The sequence below is a fragment of the Penicillium robsamsonii genome (genome assembly GCF_028829455.1).
Source record: "Penicillium robsamsonii strain IBT 29466 chromosome Unknown utg000005l_segment0_segment0, whole genome shotgun sequence".
In the NCBI taxonomy this organism is placed as follows: domain Eukaryota; kingdom Fungi; phylum Ascomycota; class Eurotiomycetes; order Eurotiales; family Aspergillaceae; genus Penicillium; species Penicillium robsamsonii.
In genome coordinates this window covers 1,383,377-1,404,758 of record NW_026643223.1, presented here as the reverse complement: position 1 = coordinate 1,404,758, position 21,382 = coordinate 1,383,377, and the positions used below count along the sequence as shown (strand labels likewise).

At 49.4% G+C, this 21,382-nt stretch overlaps 9 protein-coding genes across 9 annotated transcripts; 2 read left to right on the top strand and 7 right to left on the bottom strand.

The window, feature by feature from the left end:
• Positions 1-148: 148 nt before the first annotated feature.
• On the bottom strand, positions 149-1,659 carry N7447_008568 (CAZyme family GH18; the record flags this gene model as incomplete). The annotated part of the gene is made up of 4 exons (XM_057232830.1): positions 149-503; positions 556-1,159; positions 1,228-1,520; positions 1,583-1,659. 4 exons carry the CDS (start codon positions 1,657-1,659, stop codon positions 149-151), a joined length of 1,329 nt encoding a protein of 442 aa, XP_057082372.1.
• A 905-nt stretch (positions 1,660-2,564) lies between these two features.
• pigc (phosphatidylinositol N-acetylglucosaminyltransferase) lies at positions 2,565-4,120 on the bottom strand (the record flags this gene model as incomplete). Its single annotated transcript, XM_057232829.1, has 2 exons — positions 2,565-3,742; positions 3,814-4,120. The coding sequence occupies 2 exons, from the start codon at positions 4,118-4,120 to the stop codon at positions 2,565-2,567; spliced, it is 1,485 nt and encodes a 494-aa protein (XP_057082371.1).
• Positions 4,121-4,913: 793 nt separating this feature from the next.
• Positions 4,914-6,458, bottom strand: N7447_008566 (uncharacterized protein; the record flags this gene model as incomplete). Its single annotated transcript, XM_057232828.1, has 2 exons — positions 4,914-6,056; positions 6,132-6,458. 2 exons carry the CDS (start codon positions 6,456-6,458, stop codon positions 4,914-4,916), a joined length of 1,470 nt encoding a protein of 489 aa, XP_057082370.1.
• A 1,560-nt stretch (positions 6,459-8,018) lies between these two features.
• Positions 8,019-9,622, bottom strand: N7447_008565 (pantothenate kinase; the record flags this gene model as incomplete). Its single annotated transcript, XM_057232827.1, has 4 exons — positions 8,019-8,346; positions 8,400-8,928; positions 8,985-9,267; positions 9,395-9,622. 4 exons carry the CDS (start codon positions 9,620-9,622, stop codon positions 8,019-8,021), a joined length of 1,368 nt encoding a protein of 455 aa, XP_057082369.1.
• Positions 9,623-10,473: 851 nt separating this feature from the next.
• Positions 10,474-12,895, top strand: N7447_008564 (DEAD/DEAH box helicase; the record flags this gene model as incomplete). The annotated part of the gene is made up of 9 exons (XM_057232826.1): positions 10,474-10,847; positions 10,910-10,967; positions 11,020-11,155; positions 11,210-11,570; positions 11,624-11,703; positions 11,793-11,944; positions 12,017-12,210; positions 12,266-12,414; positions 12,498-12,895. 9 exons carry the CDS (start codon positions 10,474-10,476, stop codon positions 12,893-12,895), a joined length of 1,902 nt encoding a protein of 633 aa, XP_057082368.1.
• A 595-nt stretch (positions 12,896-13,490) lies between these two features.
• Positions 13,491-15,060, top strand: N7447_008563 (polysaccharide deacetylase family protein; the record flags this gene model as incomplete). Its single annotated transcript, XM_057232825.1, has 3 exons — positions 13,491-14,542; positions 14,598-14,683; positions 14,741-15,060. 3 exons carry the CDS (start codon positions 13,491-13,493, stop codon positions 15,058-15,060), a joined length of 1,458 nt encoding a protein of 485 aa, XP_057082367.1.
• Positions 15,061-15,645: 585 nt separating this feature from the next.
• N7447_008562 (glycosyltransferase family 31 protein) lies at positions 15,646-17,059 on the bottom strand (the record flags this gene model as incomplete). The annotated part of the gene is made up of 2 exons (XM_057232824.1): positions 15,646-15,975; positions 16,052-17,059. 2 exons carry the CDS (start codon positions 17,057-17,059, stop codon positions 15,646-15,648), a joined length of 1,338 nt encoding a protein of 445 aa, XP_057082366.1.
• Positions 17,060-17,680: 621 nt separating this feature from the next.
• Positions 17,681-18,883, bottom strand: N7447_008561 (phosphopantothenate--cysteine ligase CAB2; the record flags this gene model as incomplete). The annotated part of the gene is made up of 1 exon (XM_057232823.1): positions 17,681-18,883. The coding sequence occupies one exon, from the start codon at positions 18,881-18,883 to the stop codon at positions 17,681-17,683; it is 1,203 nt and encodes a 400-aa protein (XP_057082365.1).
• Positions 18,884-19,419: 536 nt separating this feature from the next.
• N7447_008560 (uncharacterized protein) lies at positions 19,420-20,988 on the bottom strand (the record flags this gene model as incomplete). Its single annotated transcript, XM_057232822.1, has 5 exons — positions 19,420-20,393; positions 20,447-20,643; positions 20,703-20,712; positions 20,778-20,850; positions 20,899-20,988. 5 exons carry the CDS (start codon positions 20,986-20,988, stop codon positions 19,420-19,422), a joined length of 1,344 nt encoding a protein of 447 aa, XP_057082364.1.
• Between the last annotated feature and the right edge of the window lie 394 nt (positions 20,989-21,382).

The window sequence follows — 21,382 nt, the reverse complement described above, 5'->3', positions numbered from 1 at the left end:
CAACAGAGAGAGTGAAGATGAGAGCAATAGGCAGAACAGAGCAAACAAGGGGAATCAAATGTTCATTTTATAGCAGTAAAGCATCGTGATATATGCGAAAAGCAATCTGGTACCTCATTCACGAATTCGGAGTACCTGGACCTACTATTCAGTTTGTCTCAGCCTTGGGAGGAGGCGCATCAACCTTGGGAGGATGAGACTTAAGACCCTTCTGCATAGCGGCCAAGTGCTCAAACTTGTATGTATCCTCGCCCAAGCTCCAAGCCATAACACCACCTAGTTTCTTCGCTGCGACGATTTCCTTGAACTTGCGGGCAATCAACTCAGGTGTATCCCAAGTCCAGAAGATGTTGTTGTGGCTATCGAAGTAGTACTGACCACCGCCCTTGGCATCAGTCTTGCCATCCTTCTGGGCTTTGCGCCATGAGTCGATAATTGAGACCCCCTTGCAGGTACCGTAGTCAGAGAGACAACCGCCCTGGCAGAACTCATCGGTCGTACCACTGTAGGAAGTTAGTTCAAATACCAATCAAACTAGGCGATGGTTCTGCTTACCAGTAGCCGGAAGCACTGCAGCACTGTCCTGACGGGCACTTGGCTTTCGCTGCAAATCCACACACTCCGGTAGTGCCTTCCTTGAGATCCTTAGGTGCAGCAGCCATAGTGCCAGCCTCAAAAGTCAAAGCACCAGACTTGCCATTGTCCGTTCCATTGTCGTTCTCGAGCTTGGCAAGCTGGCAGCCGAGGGGATTTTCATCACAATCGGAGTTGGGGTCGGTGGTAAACCATTTGGCGTAGTACGCAAAACCGAGGTTGAGTTTCTCGGGATCTGCCCCAATTGCAAGATACTCATTGATAGTGTCCAGAGATCCCTGCACGCCGCTAGCATGGTTGGTAACGTTATCGCGACGGTTGGTCAGATCGTAACTCATGACATTGACCATATCGACAGATTTGAAGATCTTAGGACCCTGTTCCTTGGTAAAAGCAATGAAGTCCTGCTTCCGACCGGGTACCGCAATAGAGAGGACCTTGTCTCCGATTGCTTTACGGAGAGCTGCGAGGAAGAGAGGATAAGTTTCGATCTCGCCCACTTTCTTTGAATTAGGGACGTCTTTGTAGTCTTGGCCGTTGCCGCCGGGATATTCCCAGTCAATATCTGTCGGTACAGGTCAGTCCCTTGCTTCTTTTTAGTTTATTTAGAAAGCATTGTCGGCAATATCTTACCGACACCGTCGAATCCATGTGCATCCAGCATCGCAGCGACATTCTTGGCATATCGCGTGCGCGAAGCCTCGTCCTTTGCTCCCTCCGAGAAGCCAGCAGTGTCACCCCAGCCACCAATGGCAACCATTAGCTTGGTATCTGGGCCGAAGCGATTGCGCATGGTCTCGGGGGACTCGAATGGCTTGTAGGCTGCAGGCGAGTCCGAGTTGAATAGCTTTGAGGCTGCGAAGCTCATGATGGCGTAATCGATGCCCTCGGTCTTATCCTTGCCTGGGAGTGCGGCTACATGGTATCTTGTATAGGTATTAGCTTTGGTCATGGGATATCTAGATCAATTCCATAAGTCTGTACTAACTCGTCAATGTACATCGCAAAGCGTGTGGCAGCCACAGACTGGATGGCCAACAGGCCAAGTGCGAGACGTTTGAACATGATGAGAATCAGTTATGCAATTGTCGTGATATGTTTATAAACAGGTCGAAAGATAGGTTTGGGAAGCCAGAAAGAATATATAAACAAATATCCAGTCTGTCGTTGAGAGTCTAAAACCAGCCCCAAGCCCCGAACAAAGTAGCTGAAGAAAGAATGAAGAACGACATCGAGGACAAAGAAGGTCAGGTATATATTCCAAAACGCATGGACCAGAACATACCAGGATCTCAGGACTGTCATGCGCATTGTTCCAGATCGTCTGTCTATGCGGGGGCATGTGAACCATTCCTTTAGGGAATGTCCCATCACTAGCCAGTGACTGGCCAGTCAATTTCCAGCTGTTCATCAAATCGAGATCACAAAGCCCCCTGAGAGAAAAAGGTTCCAGGCGCTAAGCAAGGGCAACGGGCGCTAAGGAGTGGCTGTGGAATGCCAAGGGTGTTGGGGCTGCCTGACCTAGATATTGGCCCCAATTATTGATAGGTAAAAATAGACTGAGGGTCCATGATTCCCTTTGAGGCGTTTCAAGTAGGCGTTTTTCAATCATAGTTAAATGGTGCAAGGTTGTTCAATAACCGATATACGTTGGTATGCCAAATTGGTGCATCCATTCCCTTCCATAGCCCGCATTCCCCCCTAGAGCCCAGTGACCATGTGGATGGGAACCGGTTATAATGTCCAAGGTTTCTGGAAGTATTTTTTGAGGGATATTCGTCAAATCACGATCTGCCTCTGACACTGTTATGGGGCGCGGGAAAAACTCGATATACGGAACAAAGACAGTTGAACACTCGATGTTTCAAATCATTAGATTGATCTAGGGGTATAAGCAACAAGAACATCCAACCAAACGCCCACAATCTATATTACATATGGCGCTAAAAGTCATCAATCAAACATGGGATTTAATTCCAGTGGCGTCGAATGATCGGGCGAGCGGGATCCCAGGGGCCGATCACAACGTTCTTGTACTTTTGCAAGCTGATAAGCCACCAGCTACACCCGCCCATAACAAACGCTGTCAGGATACTTCCTAGGACAGATCCAATGATAGCTCCTGCCCATCCGCCGCTCATCGTCACACCAACAGCGCCTCCAGTAACGATCACAAGGGTCAGTGTCAGAAGAACATGACCAGTCCATGATTTCTGACGCAGCTGGCGCCGGAAGATGGGGAACAACCCAAACACTTCCATCGAGAACAGCATGAGACTGAACACGTGTGTTGTAGACGGTAGGCGGGACGCAAGCACGGTCGAGGCCATCACAGCTGCGTTCGTCGACAAAGAAGCAGGGAACTTGGTGGTGGCGCCTGCGCCTTCCCCACTCCCATAGTCGAAAGAGAATATATTCATGATTAAAAGCCAACAGCTCATCGCCCAGATAGAGTCACTGGCGGTGGACTTGGTAAGAGACTTCAAAATAGGACTGAGGCCCAGCAGTGAGAAGTAAATAAGAAAAGCGGACTTCACTGTAGTCAAGCGCTGGCGGTTGCGGGGTGATAACATCGAAACACGGTGCGTTTCCTGCGATATCGACGGGTCCGTAGTGCCAATGATGGAGGTACCCGGAGCAGACGGCACAGCACTTCGCGATGTCAAATTGGCCACTGCGTCGATGCTTTCGCTGAAATCCGCACTCCGACGGGCGAATTGCTCTTTTGATTCATTTCCAGACATAGACAGCCCAAGGCCGTGAATGGCGTTCATCTTGGTATCATCGGGTTGTATATCATTGGGGGGTGTATCGACAGCGCTAGCAAATGAAGCCGAACTGGATCCATCATCGGCTCCAGTGATCCCATCTGTACCTTGCATGGATTCTTCATGCTCCTTCCAGATCCAATTATCCCACAGAATCCAGCCCACGGCTGTACCGACACTTCCCCAGCAGACAATTGAGACAGGGCTCACTCGATCTTGGACAATGCCAACGAAGCAGCAGACGAAGATAACCACCGAACAGACATGTTGCACAATCACAGTCGAATCAGCTACTAGAGGCCAGAAATCGTACGGCCGCACTCGAGGATTACGCTGAAGGTGGTCGAGGAAAGTTTCCGTGTCGGTATAGTTGTCCGGGTCTATGAATCGACCGTCAGCAAGAGCACAACATCGAGACCTGCACAGGCCTCAGGTCCACACGCAGACATACAAGATTGCTTAACCCAAAGCAACTTCTTCCAAGCACCCTTCCGCTTTCGACGTCGTGGAGCGCCGCCCAACTTCTTCCGCAACGCTGCAGCAGACCCAAGATGGGCTCCGTTATCGCCATTCAATGACCGCAAGCTTTCCTCGTAGTTGGTGGGCGCAGAGCGGGCACGCGAGAGTGAGGGTGCGAAGTACGCATCCTCAGGCGCTAGTCGATTGGGGTCGGGGAGGGACCGTTCGAGCTCAGGAGACTTGGACCCCGGGGCGCGGTTGGGATGGGTGTCGACGGGGATCGGGGGAGGGGACGTCATCGAGCACAGGTATAACTAACGTCGGGGCATGACGTGAGTAGAAAATAAGCCCGATGTAGAATATAGTGAAAGCTTGGTGTCAACGAGGGCGCGACCAGCCCGCGGGCATCTGCAAGCTGATTCAGCAGTTATATATACTTGGCACGTGACCTAATCAGCCCTTGTTCTTCGGCGTTGGTCGAGTCATTGGGAATCATTTATTGGTGGTATAAAAAGCCTCTGGTCTCTTTTTGACTCTTAAAAATGTGGATTATCTTCAGTTTGTTTCTTCCGGTATGATAAGGTTGACAATACATCGCTTTTCCCACCTTATGCTTGCTATTTGCTTGTTGTGTTCCAAGATATATAACTGGCATCCATTCGGATTATGTTTCCAAGACCACATGTAATACGCAAAAGCCCTTTCCCCAAAGCTCCCAAATAGGCCACTTAGACAGAGACTGAGAAGCAGTACCCCAAAATCAGTCTTAAAAGGACGATAGAAACATACATAGGAATAATGTGCTCTGGGAATCTCCCCGATCTTGATCCGGTTTCCTCATAATTAAGTTGGGGATATTTGCTAGCTGACTACATGGACTATAAAGTAATCCGACAAATGTTACTTTTTTTCTATTTTCAAGTTTTTGAAGTAGGTACACAGACATACACGGGCGCGTACACGCGCACTTTCACAGATTTAGATGAAGACATACAAGCCAAGATTTCCGCAATGCCCACTAGGCCGACCAGAACGACGATAAGGGGCGACCATAGGTCAGATTTATGGCTTAGACACACAGCTCAACAGAATCTAGAAGCCCATGGCGGGCTTCACCTCCACCACGCGGTCTTCACCACAAGGGCCAGAAGACTTCCGAATATCCTCCTGGAGGATATCAAACTCATCCACACACCCTTCCCCCACGTAACGAACTCCCTGGACACCGGAAACAGTGCACAGTAGTCCCGTCCAGTTATCCAGGTCTTTGTAAAACTCCCGGGCCTTTTGGAAGATGATCTTGGCATCGCCAGTCTTGAAAATGCGCACCTGATCAGACACGTCGGACATGAGTTTGTAGCGGACAAATATCTCCGCAGAGACTTCGTCATTAGAGCCCAACGTGCTGCGGCGCCTCTTTTGAGAGGGTCTCCAGGAACTTCCAAGTGTATAAAATCGATCGTGATTTTTGGAAGCTGAACCCGTCCAGATATCCCTTTCCCATGACGGGCGTGAGGTAACTGGAGTTCTGTTTTCGTCTCCGCTCTCGACTTTGATGCTAGTCGAGATTTGGCGCCTAGACCTCGAGGGGGTAGAAGGCGGCTCAGATGCGTTGGATCCGGCCTCCTTGATATCCTCAGTTGACTCACTCGGCTTCTTCGGGGTTGAATTTGAGACACGGGTGCTGAAAATGTCGTTCGGTCCAGGAAACCGAGTGCACTTCCGCCCATCATCAAACATGTGTGGACTGAACCTAATGTTCTCCTCATCGGTTCTCCACAGTTTGAGCCCACATGCCTGCACCTCTCCCTTTTTCTTGATTTCGAGCCAGTCAACCAGGTACATCCCCCTGGCACCCTTGGTCAAGGGTCCCTTGAGCTTGGGGCGAGGATTTCCATAGACTACGAGCTCTTCGGGCCCGCTCTGTGCATGGAGGATCATAATTCGGTAAGTTAAGTTGCGACGGGCCTGGCCTTTCAGTGAGATTTGAAAAATGGATAGGTCAGACTCATCGCCATCGTCATTGAAAACCTGGAAATTCTTCCACGTAGATGGCGCACGGCCAGCCAAAGCGGCCGGATGTTCGGTATATGGAGCGTCCTCGTGCCATTCCTCGAGAAGCTCGAGGATACGGCCCGGGATTGGTTGCTTTGGGCCGATGATGCGCTCCACTGCCAAGGAAGGAAGTTGTTTGGTAGCGGTGGTGGGCGTGGTTTTTAACTTTGGCGACAAGCCCTTCGCAAGTCGATCGAAGGATATGAATGCACGAGGCGGGGTTGGTCAAGATTCAGGAGCAGAAGCCGCTGCGACAGCAGCTTGGGCTTCTTCCGTGATGATTACTTCGCCAGACGTGGAGACGTGGTAACTGACCCGCGGAGCAGTAGGACTAATGAAATGAGTCACTGGGTAGACCGACTGGGACACATGAGCTGAATCCATGGTATCTAGAAGTGCCTCGTCGATATCTGTCATATCAGACAGGGTGGGTGTTGAGACACGCGCGTCGATCTCTTCCGGTGCATTGAGAACATAGTCCTGAGGAGTGGGCTGAGCCACCTCAACATCCCGATCAGCCGAAGATTGCGCTGTGAGGCTTTTCAGCTGATCCAAAATATCATGAACCACACTTTCCGCCATGATGATGAGAATAAGCAGACAGAAGCTGAAGAAGATAAAAAGCTTGTAGAATGAGGATAGAACAGATAGGAGAAGGGAAGAAAGATGAGCGAAAGGTGAAGAAGTGAGAAGCAGCAGTAATAAGAGTGAATGTGACACGCAAGAAACAGAAACCACACGCAAATAAATTGCACTAGAACTCAAATTGGGACCAATTTAAGCAAAAGTTCGAGTTAAGGTGACAACTTGAGTGCTCTTTGTAGGACGAGTGTGAACAGTCTGGAATAAAAAAACTGGAAGGAGAACACGAGTTGAAGACAATGACACGAGAATGTGAGAATTAAAGATGTGCCGACTAGACGATATCATATGAACTGCTAACACGGGCAATCCAATATCAGATGCAAATTGAGAGAACTGGCATGAGACCATTAGAATTCATAGTCCGCTGCAAAAAGAGGCGAATAATGATATTTATTTCTCTAACTGTAAGCGTTTTTATATCCTACTAAATTACCTTCTAGCGTTTGAGTAGAAGTCAATTCATATAGTCAATGGTAATTACATCTTTGAACTCATACATCTTTTCAGAGAGCTACAGCCGTATTAGTGAGCCATTGAAAGGAGTCTCCCAAATAAGCACATCGAAGGAAAAAGCCACTAGCAGATTGAGACTGAGTACAGAAAAACCGAAGCTATATCGTAAGTTTGCCAAAGAAGTCTTCCATTACTCCCATCCGCGACTAATTCACACAATAATATGTCAGGAGGGGCTACATTGAGATCAACGATTCAAAGCGCTGCCATAAATTCGGTGGCCCCTACTGCAAATCGCACAATTGACCTTTATTGGAGAACCAGGCTGAGTTGTAGTTGTCATATACGAGGATGATGATCAAGCACGACTACCATCTATATCGGCTTCAAAGGCGAAGATAAAACCGTTGGTCAAGGTACTCCGGGTTGCAAGATCACAGTAAGATTGCCTTTCGACCATAGCGATCTGTTCTTCGACGATAACTGTCTCGTCGATCGCATGGGGCAATATAGCCTGTGCTATAGCGATGAGACGACCAATACTGATCTTGTCGACAATCCATACTAGTATCATCCCTCTCGATGAGACGGTGGATCTCCAGAGGTTTCTCCGGTCAGATATAGTCCACAGCACTCTCAGAAGACATCTCGAATATTATACATGGAAAATAGTAAAACTTTTTTGCCCATTAAGATCTCCCGCTTAAGCAGATCTCAGCTCAACCCCCTTTCGTTGATGCGCTACTATCGTTAACATAGATAGGTAGTAGCCCCAAAAAAAATATAAAATGGAATTTATTTCTCTAACGTGATAACCGAACATGTTTGAACTTCAAACAAGAAGCTAGAAAGCTTCAGATAGATCTAAATGTACAACATGGACAACTGCCCGAATTGCCACATTGGCTTTTCACAGGTGGCCGAAGCAGCCACTCAGTGCACAAAAGAAGTCGGCACAACATTGGTAGTTCATAGATTGCTTTCCAGGGGTATCAAGACTCAAAACGGAGGGAAGGTACGGTCACAATGGTTTAGTAACAAGTGTTATAGCTCACTGGACGACCTGCCATGTTGTTGAAGGACATTGTTATTTTGAACGAGGTTTCGGACCGCCTGCGGTGCGACCACGTCGTCAACACTGTTTCTGCGACCCCAGTTTTGCGGCTGGCGTCGGATGAAGGCACCAACGGCACCTAGGTAGCCCTCATGGCGTAGGAAATACGCTTGCTTCTCGCCCTTGGACCAGAAGCGGATGGCGTAGGAGAGGGTGTTCATCGTTTGCCGGTGGCCCCGAATGAATGAGCCTCCGAAATAAATGTGTTTGACTGAGTGTTTCTCTGACTGCAGATATGCAATCTGACCAATATTATTACTAATCGGGGTTAGTTCGGACTTTGCTCGGACAAAGGAAACAATGAAACATACCTAATGGCGTAGAGCAAGCTCCTGCTCATATCTTCCGGATTGGGCTTCGATCCATGACTGGATTCACTGGAGTCACCGGCTGCACTAGGGTCGCCGCGAATCAAGCCCTCGCCGTCCTCGGCCCCTTGCTCGGCATCATTTTTCAACCGAAGCACCTTGCCGAAAGTACTGGCAATGGCTGTGCTCTTCAACCCAATCTTGGTGTAGTCCATGCCGTAGATATCTCCTACAAGCATGTCTACTGCACTGTTGTCTCCGCGGTCGGCCATCGCTAGCATGTCGTCGAAGGTTCGGGAGCCGGTCAACAAAGACATAAGGCCCCAGAACGTTCCACCACCGAGATGGGTTCCGCCGACACGTTCGAATTGTCTTGGACCGGAGACCTTTATCATTGACACTCCTGATCCTATATTGACGAGGAGATATGGGTAGACATCGGCCCGAGCTTCGGCATATTGCATAGGCTCAGCATCGGCATCGCTGTAAGTGAAGACTTCGTTGGGGATTTCGGTGATGAAAAAGTCCAGACCTGTTTTGGGGATGTTAGATAGTATACTCTATACGTGGACATGTTCCAGGACCTACCAATGATCAGACATTCCATCTCCTCTTCCCGGAGAATATTAACATTTAATTCATCCTTCAGTCGATCATAGTACTTGTATGCGCCACCCCCAGTAGCTACCACACACAGTCCTTCTCTCGTTGAACCATTGCGCTTCTGGTGTTCTTCTTTGAGTTGTCGAATGAAGTTGATGCATAGGTCGATCCGGTGCGTTTCAAAGTTGAGAAAATTGAGCCGACCGCCGTTATCTGCGGTGTCCGGCTCCCGAGTGAAATAAACGAGCTTCGCAAGTGTTCCGCCAATCTATCAAGTCCCAATGCCCCGTTAGCCAAGCTTCCTTCAGCTTTTCACGAATTGTCTTTGCGGCCCCTCGATTGCGGGGGAACCGGTCGCAGTGCGGGGCAGTGAAAATAATTTCTGAGCAACTCACATCGACAGCCACATGGCTCACAACGCCTGTATGATGCGGAAGTCGAATATCCTTATTTTCATAGTGTACGCCCTCTGCGTCCACGGGGCTCTTGGATCGTGGCTCGTCGTCGACGATAAACGCGCCCGTGACATTGATCTTGACGGCACCGGGATTGGTGATTGCAGCTTCCAAACGATTGGGGCGCTTCCGAGGAGTAGTGTCTACCTCCATGCGTTCGGAAGCCATGATGAGTGTCGTGAAGGAGGTAGAGTCGCCGAGGATGAAGAAGGTACCCGTTCCCAGGCTTACTGCGTATATCTCCTTCTACCCGGAACGGCCCACGGGGTTTCGGCGATCCACTTTTTCCCAGAAGCCGAGGAGCTAATGTCCCGAGGCTTTGTCGATCTCAATTGTTCCATGGACCTGTATAGATCGGCATATTAATCGCTATGTATAGATCGGCAATCGATTGCCCGTTCTACAGGCCAGGAAATAATCTGGTCGTTTGACGCCTCAGATTGCTCTCAGAATGAACTGAAATGAAATTAGCTGTGAGCATCTCTCCATACGATTGGGGAGGTTGAATGAAATATCTAGCTAAATTGGAGGAAATCGGTGAAAGGCGAGCTTGATATTGTATAATTGCAGCACAGATATCAATCTCTCACGGGTATGTAGACACAATCAGACTAACACTGGGCTTATAACGTGCCTTGTATTATTTTATTCCCTAGTAGTTGGAACAGTTATGTGGGCATGCAAGTAGGATTGTCATAAATATGTACAAGGTGTGGAATGGGTGGCTCCTTCCTATATAGAGAGGTACATCCAGTGTAAATCCATATACTAGGGCGCTCCATAGTATGTTGGTGTACCTTTGACGTACCATGTGTCAGTGACGAACAAGGTAATTGCCTGCGTGGGCCAGTTTGGGATAATCCCGCGCGTAGGACCGCATTGTTTGTGCCTGCACCGTAAATATTTGAAATCCAAGTGTTAAGAATCTGCTGGTTGCTTTCTCCTCTTACCACAGCTGTCTCTAACTCATCATTCTCGATACCAGACCTCTTGACACACTTATTCGCAATCTGTAAACAATGGAATCCCACGCCGAGCCCCAGGCTGCGTCGGCAGTTGGCAGTTCCTCCGCTGTCAATTTGGTCCCAGCCGCTGAAGTTGCTTCGGTTGCCGGTTCCAACGTTGGGGAGTCGTCTGTTGAAGGCATGCTTTCTGGTGTAGGCCCCAACGCCGAGTCTGCCAAACAGGTTGCTCGTGAGAAGGGTTGGACTGATCCAGTTCCTTTCGAATATGCCGAGCTTGCTAATAGCAAGGATCATCGTGATTGGGCTGGAGTTGCCGTTCGTTATGAATGGAAGGATGAATATGGTGACGTTGGCCCTGCCGTCCCTGAATTGGAGGAGCAGCTTTTCCGTGGTGACCTGATTACTCGCCCTGGCGCTAAGCTTGACGAGTAAGTGACTTGAATTTGATCGTCGCATCCCAATTTGATATCTAACATGTCGTCTTCCACAGGCTCAACAGCTACGAGGTCAACATCGAGAGTCCCAATGAGATCAAGGCGGTTACCGAGGTCAGTTCGCGAAAGAAGCGTAGCAACCATTGGCCAATCTGACAATTGATAGTGGGTAAACTTTGGTTTGCACCCGGTTATGCTGGAGAATATTCGTCTCTGTGGATACGAACAGCCCACTGCGGTGCAGTCGTATGCAATCCCAGCTGTTCTCAACAACCTGGATCTTATCGCTGTCGCCCAAACTGGTATGTGCTGCCGAGTATGTTGTTTGGCATAAAATTAGTACTGACAAAAGACAGGCTCTGGAAAGACAGGAGCGTTCCTCATTCCAATTCTTTCAAAGTTGATGGGCAAGGCAAGGAAGCTGGCTGCTCCTCGTCCCAATACCACAGAAAAGTTCAACCCTAGAGAAGATGCTGTTCGAGCAGAGCCTCTGGTCCTAATTGTCTGCCCCACTCGCGAATTGGCCACTCAGATCTTTGATGAATCACGTCGTTTGTGCTATCGTTCCATGCTGCGTCCGTGTGTCGCTTATGGCGGTGCTCCTACTCGTCTCCAGCGTGAGGAACTTCAAAAGGGCTGCGACATTCTGATTGCCACTCCCGGTCGTCTTATCGATTTTATGGAACAGACTCACGTTCTTTCTCTCCGCCGCGTTAGGTATGCTTGCCACTCACCTGATATTGCAATCTTGGATACTAATAGCGCTTCAGATTCACCGTCATTGACGAGGCAGACGAAATGCTTGACTCCGACTGGGAAGACGAGTTCAAGAAGATCATGTCTGGAGGAGGTAAGTAACTGAAAGCGTTTGCCCTAGCGCGTACTCATCACCCCGCCTTTACTGTGTTTCTGCGTTTCGGTCTTGCTAACATGAGGAAGATATGAACGAGGATGACGACCACCGTTACATGATGTTCTCCGCTACCTTCAACAAGGAGTTCCGCAAACTTGCAAAGCAATACCTCGGCGAGGACCATGTGCGTCTCCGCGTTGGCCGAGCCGGCAGTTCGCACCACAACGTTGTGCAGGATGTATGTATGCCACCAAACCGTGAAAGACTTGTAGGGTTTGAGATCAATGCTAACCCTCGGTGAAACTTCAAGATCGTCTGGGTTGATAGGGACAAGAAGATGCGCGCCATTTACGACCTTTTGATCAGCATGCCACCTGTTCGCACCTTGATTTTTGTCAACAGCAAGGAGCAGGCTGACTTCGTCGATGATTACCTCTACAACTCTGGAATGCCCACCACTTCGATCCACAGTGGACGGACCCAGCGTGAACGCGAGGATGCTATGTGAGTATTCGTTTCTTCGGGTATTTTGTTTTACTTTGCTGACCCACCAAAACAGGCGTGCCTTCCGATCTGCGAAGTGTCCCATCATGGTTGCTACCGGCGTCTCTGCCCGTGGACTGGATGTGATCAATGTGCTCCACGTCGTGAACTACGATCTCCCTAGTAGTATTCACGGAGGTATCACTGAGTACATTCACCGTATCGGTAAGTGTTGCTCAAACTCGATATGGTTTTCTCCCAATACTCTCGATGAACCTGCCTCTAATATTTCTTTGTACTATCCACAGGTCGTACTGCTCGCATTGGTAACGAAGGAATCGCGACCTCTTTCTACAATGAACGCGATGAGGATCTTGCCGAAGATATTGTTAAGATCTTGGTTGAGTGCAACCAGCCGGTTCCAGAGTTCCTCGAATCGTATTGCCCTGAGGGTGATGTGCTTGAGTTCGACGACGACTCTGATAAGAACTTCTTCGACAACCCATCTAACCCTGGTTCTGATGCTGGCTTTGATGCTCGCTCTGACGCTGACGCTGAATCTGGTGTGGCTGAGGAGAGTGACAAAGTTGTTGCAAGCAATACGGAGGAAGCTCGTTTGGAGGAAGCTCGTCGCAGTGGTGTGTACGCTTCTGGCTGGGCCACTAAGGGCCCCGCTCCCAAGGATGAAGATTCATTCTGGCAGTAGAGATCGACTTCTCTCTGCCTGGTCGTGCTGACCGCGAAAGATACCAACAAACACGCACGAAAATGAAACGAAAAAAAAGCCAAAAATGAACAAAAAAAATTGGAAACGAAAGAGTTCCCAACGGAGAGGACGATTGACTTTTAACCTGGATGATCAGAATTAGATCTCGCATTATGTGGCCCCGGAGGAAGTTTTGAGGGCTAGATCTCTCGACCATCTGTAGCCTGGATCTGTGGAACGACCTTTCTCCTGTATCTTGCATCAGGACTGAATCGGTCTTATCGTGACTGCACTGTGACAACGACTACGGTGATATGGATGCAAAGGTCATGAAGATGTGCCGCAATACGGATTTCATGGTTTTATGCAATCATCTAGTTTCAGTTTTTATTTCCCCAGTAAATCGTAGATTGTAGATTATACAGAGTAATATAAAGGTGTAGATGCTCGGAATGTATAGCTCCTGTCTATGTAAATGTGTCAATCGTTCTTGACTCTTTAAACTGCTCTGAACATAGACGATGCTTTCCAAAACTTCCACCTTAACCTCTTCAACCGAAGCGCATTCAATCGTTTGTCAAGGGAACTTTTCATCATGCATTGGTTATTCGTAGGTTCTGCCGCTCTTTCACTATTCCTCATATCCTCAGCTTTATTTCACGGAACTGTTGACTACGGCCACTGGAACGAACTCCGAGGGCTCAGCCATAACACTACGTACAACGCCTCAGAGGCAAAGAAGTCAAGCCCTCCTCTTGTCATCGATACTTTCCAAAAGCCAACCCACAACGACCTGGGATTCTGGCATGGCCCCGGGGAGAATCTATCCGTGCAACATGGACGGGGCTTCACTCGTCTATTCCCAACGGACCCGGACCAGAACTTCCACACACAGTTCGATTCCAACACCTGCTACAGCCTGTTACCTTGGTATAATGAATACCTTCATATTATCTTCGAGGGGACAGATCAGTTTAGCGTCTCCTTCAACCAACACAACGACGAATGCAACCCGAAACGCAGACCTTTCCCCGGCGTTGCATACTCCGTTCAGGCGGACCGGTATGTGGTTCGTCCTGCCACCGAGGCCAATGGCGAGGAAGATGATTGGGACGATGATTATGACAACGATGATATGGACGCAGATGCTTGGAAGAAAAAACACAAGCATAGAAAATCGAAGGGCGATCGACGCAAGCACCCCAAAAGCCATGCCGAACTTCCAAATGGACGTCGTGAGCTGTATATCCCTCTCACTCACTTTGATATCAATTTCAATCGCGTCGTGTCGGTTTCGTTCCATGGCTTCTACACCAAGGAGTCTATTACTCTGCACCGCGTAGAGATCGTGCCTGATATTCCATTGCCGTCGCAGGAAAATGGTCATTATCGTTTGCCTCCAAAGCTGCCCAGTGGGCGATTGATACTCCGTTGTTCCCGTCCAAATTCCTTTGCATTTGGTATCGATGATGGACAGCCGCAGTTTTCTCAGCGGGTCATGCGCATCCTTGACGAGGAGGATGTACGGGTTACTTTCTTCGTTGTCGGAACTGGACTCAGGGATCGGTCGACCAACTTCACGGAGTTCTATAAAGAGATGCTGAGGAAGGGGCACCAGATTGCGCTCCATTCAAACACACATCCAAAGTAAGTATATTCTGAATATTGGATTTCGTGTGACGAGGCTGACATGGAGATCAAGGATGGAATCATTGAGAACCCTCCGTGAGATTGATGACGAGATTATCCAGGCTGCGCAAGTCTTCAAACATCAGCTCAATATCGAGTGTATGTCAAAGTATAATACTTCAATGAAAATGATTCTGACATGGTGAATATTTGCAGCTTCATACTTCCGCCCGCCATTCGGTACAGTCGCTGCCCGGCTGCGCCAGGAGCTAGCCCAACACATTCCAAACCCGTACATTGTGAACTGGAGTGTCGACGTCGAAGATTGGCTGTGGGCAAATACGTCCACCCCAGAGAAGCAGCTCGAAGCCTTCTACCGCGATGTGAATAGGGGCGGGAATCTTGCCGTCATGCACTACCTGAATCCGACTACCATTGGGTACCTACCGGAGTTCATTCGACATATCAAGAACTCCGGATACCGCATCATGCGAATTGATCAGTGTCTGGAGGATGTGTTCGCTCCACCGTTGTGAATGGGCAATGGCGTGAAATCTGCAGACTCACAGCAAGACCTCTCCTGTTTATGTATTCTTAAGTGTATAATCTCTCTCTCCTAAATGGTGTCCTTACGCCGTCCACGCAATGCTAGCTTTCGCTCGTTTCTTACTCTCTGCAGATACATTTTAAGTCAGTGAATCAATGATAGAAGAAACAGCACTTTTGATTCCACAAAACCGAAATGGGAAACCGCCCGAGTGTGTCAAGATGTGTACTGAGCGATCAAGCAAGTATATAAAAAGGACTCAACCAAGCACCAACGCCACGAACACAATTTGTCTATTCAAGCTGATAACCAGCCACAGAACACAGAAAATGGTAGTATAAGAACACGGGAGAAAAGAAAAGAAAAACACAAGTTCTCCAGACCGAGCCCAAATAAGTCGGTATGCCCAAATTCCACAAGCTCCGAAACCCAAGCAATCTCCAGAGCATTCCGCTCTTGATGCAAGCAACAACAAATCAAATGAAAACATATATGGCGAAAAAACAACATATCGTAACACGATCTTCCCCAAGAGGGCAAAAGCAATATCAATATCCAAACGCGGTTAGACATCTCAATCACCGAAATCAGGCTTCTTACACAACCCATTTTTCTCCGTCATAGCACGAATCCGAGTTGGGATCCAGCCTGACGTCGCATCGCCGCCCGGAACGGCATGTCCGAGACGTGGATTCAGACTCGTGAAGCATGTATTTTCGTGGAAGGAGAATTGCACACATGTTTTCTGTGTTTCGCAGATAAGGCGGCAGTCTTCGAAGGTCTTGGCGAAGGGCTGTTCTTCGCTGGCCATGTTGTTCCAACTTTGGCGGGTGGGTTCACTGCTTATTTCTGGGAAGATGTATTCGCGGAAGAGGTCACCGTGGAGGAGGATGCGTTTATTTTTCTGTGGATGGTAAGGTTAGGAATGTTACAATTGTAATGTTATAGAACGGATGGGGGAGGGGATTGGGTTAACTCACATCACGCCAGCGCTTTTGTTCAAATTTCCATAGGTTCTCGATCTCACCCGGTGAGAGGTGGTGGAGGGATACGGCGATGAAACACCATGGTTTCCGGTAGAAGTCTGTAGTGAACTCGTCCAGCTCGCCGATGTTGGAATTTTGAAGGATTGGCCATGTGAAGTGTAGATTGACGCCTGCGTCGCTGAGAACCTTGCCGAGTACACAGTCGCCGGCCCAATGTTGGTCTGTGAAAACATTCAGCTCGACCTCGCGCGCAGTGTATTCGTCGGAGGCACGTTGCAGGGCCGGGTTGGAGAGCACGAAGCCCGAGCCACCGTGGGCGAAGATGACGTCCGCGATCTGAGTTTCCGTGCCGAGATAGTGTGGTTTTGTGTGGTCGAACCGGGCCAGCCAGGTCAGGACCGTTGGCCAGGATATGTATGTGTCTGCTTCGATGAAGATAAACCATTTTGCGTCTCGCTTGTAGCGTAGCGCTTCCTGTGCCATTGGGAGGAACTTCCATTTATCGAGTTTCCAGCCTGGGTTGTTTGGTTTTCCGATTGCGGAATTGGCTTCGTCGGCGAAATCATGCTGTTCTAGACCCTTGCGGCCGTATTTGAGGATGCGGTGGTAGAAGTCGAAGTCCGGGTTATTCTTTGCGGAGGTGTCCATGTCGCGGAGGACATCGTGGATTTTGACGCCTTCGATTTCTTCTTCGAAGTCGGAGTATATTACGAAGTGGGGGATGCATCGTAAGGTTGTTTTGAAGTGGATGGGGACTTTGTCGCGGGATTCTGTCACTCCGGTCTTCATTACCACAAGTACATCTTCCATGCCAGGTAAGGGTGGACAGAATGGGGCCGGTTCCCCGTTTTCATCGAGGACTAGGGGGATATCTGGCGTTGATATGAAGTGAGGACGCCATTGGCGATCCCGATCGGAGAAGATGCCGATGTGGTAAAGAAAGAAGAACGCAATGGCGGTTGCAACTGCAAGAAGACGACGACTGAACCGGCGGGGGACCATCCTGAGAAATATGAATACGCCGAACAGAGAAGAGAAATCAATTGGTCATTTTATTTCCATAGCAGTACACAGGTGAAAGACCGTTTACTGTTTTCCCCCTCTCCTGTTCACCAGAAGAGCAAAGAACTGGGGAAAGGTGGACGCTAAGATGATCGACGATTGCCGGCTGCTGACACATCGGGGACGCGTAGCCCAGGTGAAATTTGAAGTTTTCAAATAGTTGCCCCTTGAATCCAATATTTGCCTCAGATATAATAGCCGAACCCCTTTTGTAATGCAGAGAGATTCCGAGGCTTCCTCATTTCTTCAGGGGGAGCTTCCGGAGTCCCGCACGACGTCAGGATCCACCGGGATCAGCGCGAGCTGTGGTATCAAGAAATATTGAGCATTTTGAAATATACAAGAGCTGTATGTCCAGCATGTACAGAATATGTCTTCCTGAAATGATCTAGTCTGGGCTGTGATATGGACAAGACTAACATTGGGATAGCCGCAAAATAGCTTTAGATATTATAATCCTCAAAGGATACTACACGGAACCTAGGACAGTATTAATTGATTCGCCCACAAGACCGACAAGACCTTTAGTTCTTCATATTGAATTGTACATTCCTGGAAACATCACTGCGCAGGTTTCGTCTTCTTCTCAATCATCTTCGTGTGCAGCTTAACCAACTCGGGAATAATAAGACTCTCAATCTCAATCCCATCCCGACTGCTCTCATCAATCTGTTGAGCATCTGCCTGCTCCAAGGTCGTCGAATTCCCCTTCTTAGCCTCCGCCAGCCCAACCTGATCCTCAACACCAGAGATACTCTTACTGCGCCTGGTCTTAGGAACTCGGATCCAGCGCTCATGCGGCTCATCGGGGGTAATGAAAACCACCTCCCACTTGCGTGTCGAAAGCAAATTGCCAATCACCAGATGATGAGAGTAGCGCTGCAGCGCAGTGCGCGCCTTGTAGACAAGCAGCGAGGGATCTGTCTCGAGTTTAAACGAAACAACCATACTCCCCTCCGGAGCCCAGCCATCCACCAACTGATGCAGGAATTTAGGAACGGGATCCAAGTTGACAACGAGCTTCTTGCTATTCGACGAAGGCTTTTCCTCATTCTCGCCCGTGTAGATTTCATCCGATGAGATCGCGCTGCCTTGCATGTGCGGAGGCAACTCACCAGATTGGATTTTGTGCTCTGCCATGCGGCTACGCGGAATGAAGAAATCACTGACGGCAGCCGCAAGGTAGAAGAGCGCGTTCGGGCCAAGTGGCCGCATCAACTTCGCGATCGACCGCAGCTCGAACATGTATTCAGAGACTGTCGTGAACGGCAGTAGGAGGAGGCGGTTGTGCTGCTTCGCGTACCGGTATTTCCGCAGCACGCTGCGCATCTGGTCTTGGTACTCGTCGCGCACCATGATAGGTCCATGGCCGGGGTTGGGGGAGTCCGCCGACGCCGGCGCCTCATCCATGAAGTCCAGGAAGCAATTGGTCGAATGGCTGTAGTGACGCGAGTATGGCAGGAGACTGTATTGTCGGTGAAGGAAAATCACGGCGTACCCTTGCTCGAGGAAGTACTCGGCTGATGTGGCGCCTCGAGTTCCGGCGGAGAAGTTGTCGATGAAGCGTACGGTTTGCGCTTCAAGTGGTACTGTTGTGCCTCCAGATGTGACAAGTACAACACGTCTGCTTTCCTCCACGTGGAGGTCAATGAATGCGCGTGCGAGGGTTTCATGTCGTGATAGTGCCTTTGGTGGGGGGTATTCATTGAAATAGACGGATTCTGCTTCCGCTGGGGGCATTTCACCGACTAATGGGGCGGCCATTGTGAATTATGATAGAAGCGCTTCTGGAGAAAAAGGGTGGAACGATTGCGAACGGACGATCTGCTGTTGAAGTGAACTGCAGTTAATAAGATGCCGAGGGTGCTGCTTGCTTTAGGGACTTGGTGGGGTTGCAGGTTCTTTGATGCCGCTCAGCTTTGCACGATTGGTCGAGATTCTCGTTTATTCAAAATATCGAGATTTTCTTTGTGTTGTACATTAAATTTTGCGTTTTCAAAGGGAATTGGATAGCTAGGTTGAGCTACCCCTCCATCATATGGTGTGGACGTTGAGACTGCACGACCTAATCCGGCACTAGCGCTCCCGTTTGGCCGATGCGTGACTGTGAATACTTGGAATATCTGGGTATAGAGAGCTCCTCACTCCTCACTCCTGGGCATATCAAAAATGTCACTGGTGCGCATCACCGACGTGCCGAGGTGCCGTTCAGTCACGTGGATGCCATATGCGGGACACCCCGCATAAGCTACATCATACACATACATTTTCACTGTCAAAAAAAAAATATGCTATGTATTTCATTGCAGATACCGGCTGCGCAAGGCTTGGCTGATGGTACTCATCCGGCTCGCCATTCCACCATGCTGCATGTTGCTTAGAAGGGCTTCTTCCAGGGCTGACTGGGTAACACTTGCATCTGACCAATCGATCAGTTGAAATCCAGAATCCTCGGGGTTGGGACACATACCGTCGAGATCACTGAAGCTGCTACCCATGCTAGGAGTACCGTCGCTAGTTTCGCGACCGGACGCGGTGGACTTGCGCGAATTTTGGCGTTCGGCGGTGCGCAGCGGGCTCAGTATCGATGCCCCCAGGCTGGTCCGTCTAGCCCCACCGGAGCTCATAGAGCTGGTAGATGACTCTGTGGGCACCGGGGCCCTAGGACCAGACCACTGATCGGGACGTCGCCGTTGTGCTGCTGCTCGCTCGGCATCTAAACGGAGGGTAGCGCTGAGTTCCTGGACAGGCCGCTCCCGATGGGTATGCTCGTGCTCTCGGGATAGGGGGAGGAACGCTGGAGTATCCTCTTCGTCATCATCATCATCCCGGAGACCCGAGCGATGGGTAGAAAATTTGCCAAACCGTTTGAACCGGGGTGCACGCCTATTGTCTTCATCGTCGGATGCTGACTCTTCCGACGAGCTCGAGGATAGAGACTCTTCCTCGAGTGTTGGCGATCGGGGAAAAGACACGATGGGTGGCTGTTCTCGTTTTGTGGAAAGCCGACGGCCAAAAGAGTCCCGGCGTGGTTCTTTGGCGTCAGTTGTCGGCGTGTTGATGCGTGCAGAGTCTCGACATCCACGAGTTGGGTTAGTAGCCGTAGTTGATGTAAAGCTCATACGTCGGTTGTCAGGGGCTGCAATCAATGTTAAAAGCGTCCGATCCAATGGCGATATCAAACGTTCTGTGCGAAGACGGGTGGAGTTTCGGTCCATACCTCGTAGTGGGATGTCTTTCTGTTGAGATACTTGCCGTGATGGCGCGCGAGAACCTGGATGGTTAGTATCAGACAGTAGTGAATCTAAAGCAAAATACGGGACATACCTAGTACAGGCGTTTCTCGCTGTGACTGTCCGCCCAGGGCCGTACTGCCTGAGACAGATCCTGGAGCTGGGGAAGGAGCGTTCGACTGCGTAGTGCCGACCTTCCGCATTTGAGCCCGAACCTGCGAGAGCTGGCGATCATAGAGCCATGCTGCCTGCTGAAGAAGGAACTGCAATGTGACATCGAAGTTCTCTGCCCTGAACCGACCATGTTAGCAGCCCTCAGCCTTTAAGTGCTCGGGGTATAGTGTAGTTACAGAGCTTTCCCTGTGTTGATGTCAGCTAGGTCAAAGCAAAGGAAAGCTAACCCTGGAAAAAAGCGTAATACATACAGTCTATGTCGCCTTTAGATGGCCGAGAAAGAATATTCCATAGTGCTTGGTCTTTGGATGCATTCCATTCCACCTATTTACGTCAGTGGAGGCTGAAGGGGTTTCTTTTGGGGAGGCTCACAGGGGGCGGGTCAACAAAATCGCCCCTGGGAAATGGTAAGCGTATGAAGACTGTGAAATTAGTGTCAATGGTGTCGACTTTAGTGGACATCCTGTAAATTGCGTGTAGATTGCGATGCTGAAAGTGAGAACCCTCAGCACTCCTGACCAGGTGAATAAACAGTCTTTGTTTGGGCAATGAAAGCAAAGACTGGTGACAGTAGAAACTGAAATGATTATTTCCCAGACAACTTGGGACTCTAAAAGTGAAATAGTAGATGTGATGGCAATGAGTGTTGGGGAGCGTGACGACGGCAGGCGGTCATTTTGATTGGCAGATAAGGTGCGTGGAAAGCGATGAGGCTCTGCGTGGAATTCTCCTTATGCGGGGAATTAAGAGCTAATTGATAGGAGATATGATGCCGCCACGAGGGCACATATATAGCGACGCACTACAGTATTCGCATTTTTCACATTACAGAGATTATAGGAACTAGGGTATTTGT